Source organism: Manis pentadactyla, chromosome 8 (assembly GCF_030020395.1).
Source record: "Manis pentadactyla isolate mManPen7 chromosome 8, mManPen7.hap1, whole genome shotgun sequence".
Lineage (NCBI taxonomy): Eukaryota > Metazoa > Chordata > Mammalia > Pholidota > Manidae > Manis > Manis pentadactyla.
Window position 1 is genome coordinate 72,088,795 of NC_080026.1, and position 14,165 is coordinate 72,102,959.

At 36.2% G+C, this 14,165-nt stretch overlaps 1 protein-coding gene and 1 long non-coding RNA gene across 4 annotated transcripts in view; one reads left to right on the forward strand and one right to left on the reverse strand.

Moving 5' to 3' along the window:
- Positions 1-6,013, reverse strand: part of LIPM (lipase family member M) — a 30,151-nt gene extending 24,138 nt beyond the window's left edge. Inside the window, exon 1 of one of the 2 annotated variants that reach the window (XM_036924059.2) lies at positions 5,912-6,013. In XM_036924059.2, coding sequence (XP_036779954.1) covers positions 5,912-5,928 — 17 coding nt within the window. In that variant the 5' untranslated portion in view covers positions 5,929-6,013. The remainder of the gene's footprint in view (positions 1-5,911) is intronic. The other variant, XM_057505861.1, reaches the window with a different exon arrangement.
- A 2,884-nt stretch (positions 6,014-8,897) lies between these two features.
- LOC118931485 (uncharacterized) overlaps positions 8,898-14,165 on the forward strand; it is a 102,292-nt gene continuing 97,024 nt past the window's right edge. For both annotated transcript variants that reach the window (XR_008998900.1, XR_008998898.1), the window contains exon 1: positions 8,898-10,145. This is a non-coding gene — a long non-coding RNA (uncharacterized LOC118931485). The remainder of the gene's footprint in view (positions 10,146-14,165) is intronic.

Here is a 14,165-nt window from a genome sequence, read left to right on the forward strand (position 1 = left end):
CTCAGCTTCTTTAGTGAGAAAGGTGCTGGGTTTGTCTGCAGAGCAGGTCACTGGAATGTGATTGTTTCTGTTGTGTGGCTGTTATTAATAGCCCCTATTTTTCTTCTTGGTTCCTAGCTGTCTCTATCCATGTCAGCTTTGCCAGTTTGGGTGGGGTGAAATGGAAGCAGGTCCTTCATGTGCTTCCCTAACGACTGGGGAAGCTCATCCCTTGACTCATTCTTCCTTCCCAGGGAGGTGAACTCTCTTAGCCAGGAGTTCCTTCTTGCTGCTGAGCAGTGCCAGCCCGGGGCCTGGGATGGGGCCGGCAAGGTGTCTTCCTTTCTTTTCTATGTGGCTGCTTTTTGCCTTGTGTTGCTAAGGCTTCCTAAGGGGACTCCTGAGCTCTCCCAGAGCTGTTTTGTTTGTGGATGGCTGCCTAATCATTGATCTCTGTGGGAAGATGGGGGCTGTGGTCTCCTTTACTGCCATGTTGGTCCCTTTAAAATCAGTGATGATGTCATCACATTTCATGTAGCCTTTGCACACTTGTGAGAATGAGTTGAAAAGATAAGTAACAACTTAGTACTATTAGAATTGTTTTGACCTTGAACACCTCTATGTTTAAGCCACAGGATATGTCCATAAACAAGCACTCCCCTGCCATCAAGGAGCAGCCTAGCCGGGGCTCTCTGACAAGCCAGAGCCCCAGAGCACAGACTCTCCTCTCTGTGTGTCTGGCAGCTTCCTGTGATGGTTCTTCATATACTGCACTCCAGTGGTGAAACATTGCAAACCATTTCATATTACAAGTGAGCAAGCAACCTTAACTGACTCTTGGTATTGACCCAGGAATTGCTCAAATAGCTAACATCTTAGTTTCAACTTGTTTCTTTCCAAAGTGTAGCTAGAAGCAAATAATTTTTACACTATTCAGTGTATGTAATAAGAAGAAGATAGCCTATAGAGTCAGACAGACAGCTCCATCCATGTTATTCACATGACATTCAGCAATTTTCTTATATTTGCTGAGACTCTGTCTTTACCTGCAAGATGTGAACAGTAATAAAAGCTTCCTCTCACTCAGTGTGAGGATTATGTGAGACATGCATCACTGCCTGGTGCAGGGTGAGCACCACCACATCTCTGCAATTCTACTGCATGGCAGTCATGATGGTTATGCTGCTGGGCAGGTGCTCTTCCATGCCTCCAGCTTTCTGACTTGATGTTTGTAAGATAAACCAGAGTTTCTCCATCAACTAGTTAAACTATGAATCATCTGCTGTAGAGAGCAGCAGCGATCATATCCCGGCAGACTTGTCCAAGTCTGAATTCTGACCCTGTTCCCTCCTGGCCCTGTGATCTTTGTTGAACTATTTAACCTCTTATTTGCTCAGTAAAACTAAGATGCCGTCAGGATAAATGGTAAAATGTATACAAATGGAATAAGCCCATACTGCGGGCTTAAAGAATAGTAATTTCTTTCCCTTGAATTTTCCTGTGATATGGACCCAAGATCGGTAGCTCAAATTTTCTGATTTATTTCTAAATTAGGATTAATTAGATCACAGTTTGTTAGAGCTGAAATGATAGCATTCGGAAATCATTCAGTCAACTTCCTTGCTCTTATTTAAAATTATATAGTATGCAGGTTATATATTTGTGGGAAACCTTCAAACACATAGAATGAGATGTACATCCTATTTTTCTTCCTGGAATTAATGCCCATTAATAGTTTGATGTGTATCCTTCAAGAGACTTTTTATATGTATATACATACATATAATTATATATACACAAACATAAACATTGATATGAACAAATATATTTATTTATATAAAATATATGTATATATTTACACACATTTATATATATATGTATATATAGCTTTGAAGCTTTCTGTCATATAACAGGCCTTCCTGTTTCAATATTTTAAACTTATTTCATTCTATTTAATTATTGCAAAAAACCACATTGTAGGTATCAAGATATGATGATGCACCAACCATTCCTTGTTTATGGCTAACTTTAGCCTGTGTGCAATGTCTATTACATCTGTTATTATCTGTCTGCAATGTTATTACAAACAGTACCATAGCAACTACCCTCATATGTACATACACACATATACATGAATACACACATAGGTATATATTATTTGAATAGATGAGGATTTTTATAGGATAGACTGATTGTTGTGGAATACTGAATCCAAGATTGTGCAGTCTACATTTGCACAGCTACTACTGATTTGTCCCCAAAAGAGTGAACCATTGTCAGCTCTCATTACACAGGCACGAGCATGATTATTTCTCCACATCTTCCTTCATTAGTTGTGCATTTAATGGATCTTTTTAATTTTGCCAATATGGTGGGATTAAAATGATATCTCATTGTAATTTTTGTTTGCATTTTCCTGAGTTATAATAAAATTGAGAATTTTTTATGGGTTTTGGCTACTTGATTCTCCTTTATCAATTTCCCTTTCACATTACTAACTTGTTTTCTATTTTGTTTTTAAATGACTTGTTGGGTTTTTTACTTTTGATGGGTATTGATCTTCCATTTGTTATCCATATTGCAAATATTTTCTTTCTTTACCTTTCTCTATTTATTTCATCATACAGAAGTATTAAAATATTACAGAGTAAAGTCTATTGAGGTTTTCATTTGGGGCTTCTGGGTTTTCTGGGAGTTTTTAGGCAAATTTTCTTTACCCCAAGGCTATAAAAATATATCATATGTATTTTTTTCTATATTTTTCATTTAGAACTCTAGACCTTTTGAAATTTATTTTTCAGTATGGGTAGGCATTGAATCTTGATTACTTTTCCCTAAGTAGTTATTTACCTTTATTGAATTATTTATCACCTAGCCTTTTCTGATTCCACTGCTATGAACGTCACCTTTGCTCTTTCATCCTGTATTATAAATTCCTAAAACCCCAGAGAGCTTACATGGTTTTCCTAAAGCAGTGCTTCCCAACTGGGAGAATCTTGTCTCCCAGGAAATTCTGGCAATGTCCAGAGACATTTTTGGATGGCACTGCCAGGGGAAGCTGCCGGCATCCAGTGGCTGAGGCCGGAGAGTCTGCCGCACATCCCCCCGCACAGGATAGCCTCCACATCAAAGAACCTCTGGACCTAAATTGTTAATAACCTGAGGTTATGAAATCTTGGCCTAGAATCATCACAGTATATGAATACAGGTCTGAAAAAAATTCTGCTTAGAAAAGGTATATGAACATGTTTTTCTTAAATTAGCATTTAAAATTACTGTTTTTTTGTATCTGTTGATAAATCCCCCAAAGGTTGTTTTACAAATGAGTTTTTCATAATGAGTTAGTTGCTGTTTTCCAGGGGAGAAAAAAATATGAACTTTCACACTGTCAGTTCTATGAGAAATATTAGACAAATATTAACCCTTTTCTCACAACTGAAATAGTTTATATTCACCAACTGAGGAACACATTGATCCTCTGGACAACAAATGCATATACTAATTGTGTGTTCTTTTCAAAGCACTGGATTTAATCCAGACCAGGTGGGGCTGAAGTTTTCAAACCTGACTTTACTTCTTGTGTGCCAGAAAATCAGACTGAGAATCATCTGATCGGTGATGCTGATGTCAGTTCCCTGCCTACACCAGCTGAAGCAGCCTCCAGGTTTGGGGCCCAGGAATCTGTATTTTTCTCTAGTGAACCAAATGATTCTGAGGATGAGCTGGGTTTGAGGATGTTTGTGCAGCACTCACAGACATCCTGCCCCCAGGAGAGAAGCTTTCATCCCCGTGGGGCAAATTTTTCCAGCGTGGCTTCCATCCCAGAGAGGAGTTTAATCCCACATAGTGAAATGAGACTGGGCCTTTTGAGTTAAAGGCTTCCCTGTATTCCAGTATCATAAATGTAAAATGATGATTCATAACAACCACAACCTCTTTGAGGTTTTAAAATGTGTAAGGAGGAACCTCAGGGGTTGAAGAAACAGACATGTAGGCTACTCATGTCTATGACTGCTAATGATAGTTTATGTTGTCTCAGTTTTCTTTCATCTCAAAGTGGATTTAAACGTTAATTATAAGCCTGGGATGAATTTAACAAACGACCGTGGCAAAGCGTAGAGAAAAGGTCACATGGACTTGGTCTGCATGATGCCAAGTGGAAAACGCTGTGAGTCACTTAATGCCACCCATGGAGGCATTTTGCAAATACTCTGATAAACTGAACAGTCCTTGGTTTGTGAAGGTGTTTAGCATCCAGGATCACTGAGTCCCAGAGACAGAAGAGGTATGAGGACAGCAGTGAAGGGCTTGAACTTCCAAAATTGCTTCCGTGATAACAAAATAATGTTCTTAAGTACACATAGCAGTTAGGGGGGGGTAAAATACACAACAAATGGTTATTTTGAAGACTTAAGATTTTGGCCTTCCCAACTTTTTGGCTTTTAATAAATTCATTATATTTATCATCAAAATGGTTTCCAAGAGAATGTGTCAAAAAGGAAAGAAAATTTGAAATGAATTGACAAAAATTGAATTTATGTTTGCAAATCATGAAGGAAGATATTTGTGATGGAATAATTGGTCAAAAAATAAATAAAATCAGACAGCTAGGCAAACATAGTTCCTTTCTGGTGGAGTACTTTTGGTGAAAGAAAAGCAAGGGCAGAAATCAGAGCCTTTCTGAGGCCCCTGTTAACTCTAAGACTTGGTGACATCTAGATGCAGTCAATCTGTCATCCAGATGGTGTGAAATCTGGCTGAAAATGTGACAGTGGACCAAAGAGGCTATTTCTTCATTTGCACATTTCTTCATGTGCACATTACCCACAAAGAAAAATCAGGGTATCAAAGTTACCTTTGTCCCAAATAGCCCTGGACTGAGTGTTGACCCGTGATTCCTTTCTGAAGCCCAGCTCCATAGTTCACAGTATCTGGAGCCAGAGTTCATATGGACATGGGTCTGGGCTAGTGGCTGCATGCTGATGGCAATTTGAGAATAGCATTAGGGAAAAAGATGGTCTTATGACTTTCATGTCTGTTATAAATCAGCAGGTGTAACAGCGTAAATGTTGAATTTAAAACTACCTAAGACTTGTGAGTAAATTTATATATCTAAACCCAGTAGTGATCAGATGTAGGACTGTATATCCAAGAAGGTAGATAAGTAATTTAGGAGTTCTTAAACCAGCTTTCTTGCCCCCAAACATCTTCTTTCCCTAATTATGAGAAATGTCTTTGTTTTGTCATAAGGTCTAAAGTTCTGCTAATGAAAAAGAACTTGATTAATGAGGCATTCCAGTGAAGTGAAAGGAGCACTGGGTGGGAGTCCAGGTCTGGGGTCCCTTTGTAGCACGTTGTATGATCATAGAAAATTCACTTCCTTCATCTAGGCATTGGACTCTATAAAATTTAGATGGAACTGGATTGAAAGTTTTCAAACAGTGCTTTATGGAAGTGTGGTTTCTATAAGAGACCTGCAAGGAGTTTGCTAATGTAAGAATTAAATTTTGTTTTCAAATATAATTTTATCTATTTAAATAACCTTATTTCACATGTAATCTCAAATGTGTATGCTCTATATTAAATTTCACTCAGTGACCACATGTTAACTTTTGCTAGAACCTTAGAGTAAAACTTCCTCTGCAATTTTGTATAATTGAAGAGAATTGAGTTGTTAAAAACTTCTTAATTATTTAAAATAAATATGACTTCAACTAGTTTTTTTGGGCGGATTTTATCATATCATGTACCCAATCAAAATAAAGCACTAAAGTATAAGCTGCCCATAATAAAGAGAATTTACTTTTTCAACTGGACAAAAGCAAAACAAATATATATATTTTTTAACTTAAGAAAATATTCCCAAGCCTATTTTAATCTAAGAGAAAGGCAGTGATATTTGGGAGCAGAAAGAACCAGAGCTATGACCTACCTCAATGCAGGGCCCATTTGCTGAAAGAGTGCTGATTCAGGAATGCTGTCTCCTCAGCTCAGATGCTACAGCATAAATGAAGGCTGGAGTAGGGGAGGAAGGAAGACACTGGTCACACAGAGCCTTCCCTATAATTAGTCATCATTTTACCAACCAGCTTCAGTGCCTCAGAGCCTAAATTCGTCTGCAGGTGCTTTAATCTATGGCTACCGTTTTCTCTTGTGACCTAGTGGAGTTCATTAAGCAGTGTTTCCCCAAGTGTAGAGTACACACCACTAGGGCTATGGAAGATTTTAGCTGATACTTGGGCATGGTATTAAATAATATTAAACCACATGGTATGACAGTTAATCTGTATTAGTTTTCTACTGCTTCTGTAATAGATTACCACAAACTTAGTGACTTAAAAACATGTAAGTTTATGTCACTGTTAGCAGATGACATGATATTATATATAGGAAACCCTGAAGATTCCATCAAAAAACTATTAGAATTCATAACTGGATTCAGCAAAGTTGCAGGATACAAAATCAATATACAGAAATCTTTTGCATTCCTGTATACTCACAATGAAGTAGCATAAAGAGAAATTAGGAAAACAATTCCATTTACAATTGCATCAAAAAGAATATTATACCTAGGAATAAACCCAATCAAGGAGGTAAAAGACCTGTACTCTGAAAACTATAAGAAGCTCATGAAGAAAGTAAAGAAGACACCAATAAATTGAAATCTATCCTGTGCTCATGGATAGGAAGAATTTATATTGTCAAAATTGTCATCATGCTTAAAGCAATTTACAGATTCAAATGAATCTCTATCAAAATACCAATGGAATTTTTCCATAAACTAGAACAAATAGTTCTGAATTCAGATGAAACCACAAAAGACCCTGAATAGCCAAAGCAATCCTGAGAAAGAACAAAGCTGGGGTTGTTATGCTCTGTGACTTCAAGCTATACTAAAAAGCTATGGTAATCAGAACAGTATGTTACTGGCACAAGAACAGACCCAGATATAAACTCAAGCATATATGGTCAATTAATATATGATAAAGGAGCCATGAATTTACAATGGGGAATGACAGACTCTTTGACAACTGGTGTTGGGAAAACTGGATAGCTACATGTAAGAGAATGAAACTGGATTGTTGTCTAAATCCATACACAAAAGTAAACTTGAAATGGATTAAAGAACTGAATGTAAGTCATGAAACCATAAAACTCTTAGAAGACAATATAGGCAAAAATCTCTTCAACATAATGAGCAATTTTTTTTCCTGGACACATCTCCTCAGGCAAGGGAAACAAAATAAAAAATGAACAAGTGGGACTACATCAAACTAAAAAGCTTCTGTACAGCGAAGGACACCATCAGCAGAACAAAAAGGTAACCTACAATATGGGAGAATATATTTGCAAATGATTCATCCAATAAGGGGTTAACATCCAAAATATATAAAGAACTTCCATGATTCAACACCAAAAAAAACTAATAACCTGATTTAAAAATGGGCAAAGGACCTGGACAGACACTTCTCCAAAGAAGAAATACAGATGGCCAACAAGCACATGAAAAGATGCTCCACATTACTAATCAACAGGGAAATGCAAATCAAAATCACAATAAGATATTAACTAACACCAGTCAGAATGGCCACTATTCAAAGTGTTGGTGAGGATGTGGAGAAATGGGAAACCCCCTACGCTGTTGGTGGGAATGTAAATTAGTGCAACTGCTATGGAAAGGAGTATGGAGATTCCTCAATACACTGAATATAGAAATACCATTCAATGCAGTAATTTCACTTCTAAGAATTTACCCACAGAAAACAAGATCCCTGATTTGAAAAAATATATGCATCCCTATGTTTATCAATTTATTTACAATAGCCAACATAAGGAAACAGCCTAACTGTCCATCCGTCAGTGAATGGATAAAGAAGATGTGACGAATATACACAATGGAATAATATTCAGTTATAAAAGAGAAAGAAAATCGACTATTTGCAATAACATAGATGGATCTAAAGGGTATTATGCTCAATGGAATAAGCTAGTCAGAGAAAGACAAATATTATATGACTTCATTTATTTGTGGAATACAAAAACAAAGCAAAACAGAATAAACAAAACAACAGTAGACTCAGAGACACTGAGAAGTGACTGGTGGTTACATGGGGGAGGAGTTGAGGTGGGTGGTGGGGAGTGTGAGGAGGATAAAGGGGCACAAAAATTCTCAATCGTAAGTTTGTCACAGAGATGTTAGCACAGCATGGAGGATATAGTCAATGATTCTATAACATCTTCCTGTGTTGACAAATAGTAACTGCACTAGTGGGGGTGAGGAATTAATAACATGGGTAACTGTTGAATCACTTTTTGTATACTTTAAACCAATATAAGACTGTATATCCATAATACTTCAATTAAAAAATGTTTATTCTTTTATAGGTCAGAAACCTAATATCAAGTTGTTGATAGGGTTACTTTTTTAGTGAAGACTTCAGACTTCCTTACCTTTCCCAACTTCTTGAGGTGACCTGCATTTCTTCGCTCCTAGAGCATCACTCCAATTTCTGGCTGTTTCATTGTCATATTTCCTTTTTCTGAGTTTGACCTATTTCCTCCCTCATATAAGATCCTTTGTGATAACATTGGGGCATTCAGATAACCCAGACTAAATGCCCCAACTCAATTTTCCTAACTTAATCACATTTGCAAAGTCTCTTTTGCCATATAAGGTAGTATATTCACAGGTTTCTGTGCTTAGGACATGGACCTCTTTTGAGCACCACTATCCATTTTATCATGGTCTTCCTATCAAATTTCTTTCAACCTTCTGAAGGCATAAAGGAGAAAGTCTAACTAACTTTGGTTTATGTCTTCATTTCTGGCACTTGCTAATCTGCCTTTCAAACAAAGAGTACATATTTTTTTTAAAAAAGAAGTTAGTTCTGAAACTCAAGTGCCTTGACTAGTCATGGTGTCTATGTATTTTACTATCAATTATGTGCTTTTTATTATTATTATTATGTTTTTGTTTACCTTCATGTTTGGAAAACAATACTTTCTTCTCCCATTTATAGTAGTTGAGAAAGTGTCTTTTAAAAAGTTGGTTCAGTTATGTAGGTGAACTGATTTGGAGACTTTTAAATAAGCAATTTTATAGGTAGCATGCAGATACAGCAAATATTGTGAATGAGGAATGTGAATGACTAAAGTTTGGGAAGTATTGCCTTAGTAGACCACCACCCTACTTAAGATTAGGAAAGAATCAGGACATCTAGTATGTCCTCTGCTCCTTGATAGCTCTGCATGAGACCTCCCTTGAGGAATGTGACAGTTTCCTTTCTGCTTCTTTGATGGTTTGTTCTGTACATGGATAGACGGTGAGCAAGCAAGACAGGGAGAAAGGCCTTCCTTTTCATTAATGAAGATTAAAATCACCAACAGAAAATCAGTGGGGTATCATTTATTGAACATTTGCTATGTGCAAATATCCTTGCAAATCTTGCTGGGAGGTAAAGGTAAATCCTTTCTCTCCTGGATCTGGTAGATGACCACAAACTGGGGCAATGTAAGGTGGGAAAGGGCTAGTTCCACAGGAAAAGGAATGTCATGGACTTTACCAGGAATCTTCCCAAGAAGCATTTGGGGTGGGAGTTTCATCATTGCCAATACTTTAGGTTTTCTCTTAATGGCATCTTCAGTATTAGGAAGTTTCCTGAGTACCAGCTACTTGCTAGACTTGCTCGCTACTGTGCTGTCAGAAAACTAGAGTTTAATTTTCTCTGCTAAAATCATAAAATGTCTTAGGGTATTTGTTTTCTCTTAGCAAAAGTTTATGAAAGGTTTTTCTTTACCTTTTAGGTAATTTGTTTGGGAATAAAAAATTCTCTTATTAAATATTTCCTGTACTACACATTGTGTTTATCAGGTCTTTGATTACTTAGAAAAACTGTCTTTTCAATATGAAAGAGCAAACTTCATTATAACATATAGACATATGCAGTTTCCACACATCCTGTGACAAGCCCTGTAGTGTATGTGGTTATTAATTTTTCCTTTGCTCCACCCCAGTGCTGATTTGTTGGCTTCTGTTTTCAATGCTCAGAGCTTCTCCACCACACTGTTGATGGCATTTTTTAACAGAGTCTAAGAACAGGCTCATTACTTATAGTAGAGTTTCCAGGAATCTTTTCTTGGGGCAGAATGGTGGCAAGGCGTGAAAGGTAATTGTTTAAAATTGCTTATTTTGATGAAGTTTATGAAGTGCACATAGCATTCCAAATACATTAACTTTCTCAACTCAGTTGACTGCTTTGGTTAGGAAAACAATTGCAAACAAATTAAAATGACAAAGGTAGGAGGTACAGACAAAAATTATCGATGTTTTCATCTATACTTTACATAAGATTTTTAATGATTGAACAATATTATTGTTGTCATTATTATTATTATTTTCATTTAGATTGGCTATGTGGGAGATGTGATGATACTTATGAAGGTTTTGAGAGAACTAAAGCTTTGTTACACTTTGACACTGGCTGGGGAACTTATTGCATAATATATCAAGATGTGAGTACTAGTAACCTGTTTTTACTCTGCTCCAAAGCACTTCTTAAATCACATTAGAAATCTAAAATGTAATGAGAACCACATCAATATTTTGCAATCTCTAAATGTTAGATTAAGACATGAGTGAAGGACTGTGTAGTCAAGTCAATGGAAACTTTTAAAGAAACTGACATTTCCCCTTAGAGCAATGTAATCACCAGAGGGTGTCAGCAGAGAATTTGGCTTTGGGTAGGACTAGCAATAAATTCAAATTAATGAATCCAAACTGAGTGTTTTCTATTTTCAGATCACTTTGTTATGTACTGAAAAGTGAAAAGATAAAATCCAAAGCTTGGAAACAATCCAGATGTCCTTCAGGGAATAAATGGTTAAACTCACTATGGTGGATCCTTACCACAGGCTACTATTTAAAAATAAAATGGAACAAACTTGATGCACTTTAACAGTTAATAGTTTCGACTGATCTCAAGGGCATTTAGATGAGTGGAAAAGCCAGTATCAACAGGTTAGATACTGCTTGATTCCGTTATATACAACATTACAGACATGGAGAACAAATGGATGGTTGTCAGGGTTTAGGTTAGAGGAGGATTGGGGGATTTGGGGACAGGATGTTGACTATTGGGGTGGGATGTCACACACACACACACAAGTGCGTGTAAAACTAGTGAATTCTAAATAAGCTCTGTGGATTTTACCAAGGTCTATTTCATTGTGCTTTGATATATAAGATATTACCTTCAGGGGAAACTGAGTGAAGAGTATGTGGAATTTCTCTGTACTATTTTTGCGATATTCCATCAATTGATATCAATTTAGAATTAAAAAGTTTTAAAAAGTTAAAAGAAAGACATAACTCCTATTCTGAAGCTACTTAAAATGTACTAAAGAGATATGCATAAATGTTACACACAACTCTTCAAAAAGAAAATTCTGGAGCATAGTAAAAAGTGATTTAGGAAAAAAAGTATTAATTTGGGGGCATGAGGTTCAGGGAAAACTTTTGAGGAATCGTGGTGTTTTGGCCAGACCTTGGAAGAGGTGGAACAGCTTCCTCCTACGGAAGGAGAATGGGGAAGTGTCAGAGCTGAACAACGCACTGGGTGGTCAAATACCTTCCTTTCTCCTGGGTTAATGAGTCTCCGAAAGCCATTGTTTTAATCAGGTTTCACCTCTCTGAAATTTATTATACTTCCTGAAAGGAATTCACTGAAGAATTTACATTTAACATGAATTTGTATTGATTGAAAGTAATGTTACTACTTACCTGGTTCTTAAAAAAAATTAATATATATTTAGCCTTCAGAAACTATAGTAACAACCTGTTACAGAATTGTAAGCATGAGTTTTTTGCTTTGTATAAATGTAAGGGTAAGAAAAAAGGAAGAAGACTGCCGAATTTTCCATAAATTGGTATTCCAAAGTCTATAGTCAAGTTTCTCATCAGTGAAGGATTGCTAACTCTATGCCTGCTTGGAAGTGATCCTGATGTTTCATGCAAAATAGTGAAAAATGTGTTATAATTGATTTGACTAACAGTATTTCACTCATCTCAATTTTTTCCCAGCTTTATTGAGATACAATTGACATATAATATTGTGTAAGTTTAAGGTGTGCAATGAGGTGATTTGATACATGTATATATTGTGAACTGTTTACCACAAAAAACGTTAGTTTACACATCGCTTTACCTCCCATAATTACCATTTTGTTGTTATGAGAATGTGCAATCTCTACTCTCATAGCAACTTGATTTGAAGCAGAAAAGCTTAGAGTTTTTAAGAAATACTTTTTATTGAAATATGTAGCAGAAAAAAATTCACACATTTTAGATGGAGCTTGATAATATTTTTACTGTAGTGAGAACACTTACCATGAGATCTACCTTCTTAACAGATTTTTAGTTGTAACAATTATATCATTACTACAAAAACAAACTTAAAAAAATCACCTTGTAACTACCCTGACTCATTAACTTGTTTCAGATTTATATTCAATAAAGGCATACACTGGTTTTATAGATGTGCATATTTAAAATCATAGAATCGTTCCATCTTAGTTTTGCTTCTCTTCATATAATGTAATATCATGGGTATGTTTTCATGCTGCTGCATGATTTTCATAGTGATCACTGTCCCTTATCAATACCTATATATTAAATTGGTAAATGTTGTTTGGGGAAGAAAGGCTCCAGGAGACAGCAGCCCATGGGTTTGCCCGCAGAGCAGGGCACTGTTTCTGAGCTGGCTCCACATCGTCCAGGAATCATCTCTTTTGGAAAACACTATAGGACGGGTACAGCCTGCATCAGAAGACTTGGTCTGATTTACAGATTTGCCCAGAATCCTTTGTTGGTCCCTTTTAATTCATTCTCTGCACAGCAACTAGAGTGACCTTTTCAATGTACAGTGATTGGATTTCCTTTAGGAAATATCTTTCAATGGCTTATCATTGCTTTTAGGATGAAGAAAGAAAATCTTTAACATTTAGACACTACCTAGTCCAGTCTCTTCTTCCATCTCTAGTTAAATCACTCACCATGTTTCCATTTGCCAGTATTTTTATGGAATATTAAAATACCTAAAAAAAAATAAGCCTGTAACAAGGGCACTGCTTGCTGAACATTGAAGTCTCCTTATGTTTATGATATGAAATTGATTTAGGCCATACAATTTATTTCTGTTGCAATGAGGGTGATTTTATCTGTATATTCTATTATGAGTCCAAGAACCACTTTTCCTATGGCCATGGGTAAGATCACAGGAAAAGACTACATGCCTGGAAGAATCTTAGGAGAATTTCCTGGATTTCTGATGTGGAATAATTGAAGAGGTAGGAATGTCTAGTACATACCCAGCATGGACAAGAAACTTTCACAAAGAAGTTGCAGGCCCTACTCCCAAATCCGTACCTCTTCCACCGCTATGGCAACCAATATAACTAAAAAGATAAGAGAAGTTTCCAGATAGGACCTTAAAAGAATTTCAACTTTCCTCTGAAATTTCAGACTTTGCCATACCCATGCTATACACTAAAAACTGATTCAATTAGATTTAAATATCAAATAGGCTAACACTTATTTATTTTTTGCCCAGTCTATCTTATTGTTCACAAACACCTGCAGATAGCCCCATGCAAAGATTCCTTTAAACATAAATAAAAGACAAATGCACTTATTATTTAATGTCACCTAGCAAAGTTAAAAGTAATTTCATCCAAAATTTAAATTCTACATGCTCTTTGAACCAACTATTCTGGTTCAAAGATATTTATCCTGTAGGTATAAATGATATTTGTATAAAGTCTTAAACAATATCTGTACAATATTCTTTACAACTCTGTGTAATTACAAAAATCTTGATGACCTTAATCTCTGTTAATAATGGATTTCCATGTAGCTTTTGATAACATTCCGTATGAGCTGATAGGGAATGATTTTCAAGGTACATTAAGTGATCAAACCAAGAGGTAGAAAAGTGTATAGTGTGGTACATTTGGGTGAAACAAACTGAATGAGTATCCATGGATTTACTTGAATATGCATAGTATAATTTGTAGGATACACAAAACATTGGTAAGAGCCTGCTGTCATTGAAGACTGTGTAAGCAGAAGTCAGGAGAGAAACTTTAATTTTTATTATATCCCCTCTTTTTATCTTTTGAATTTTGTGCCT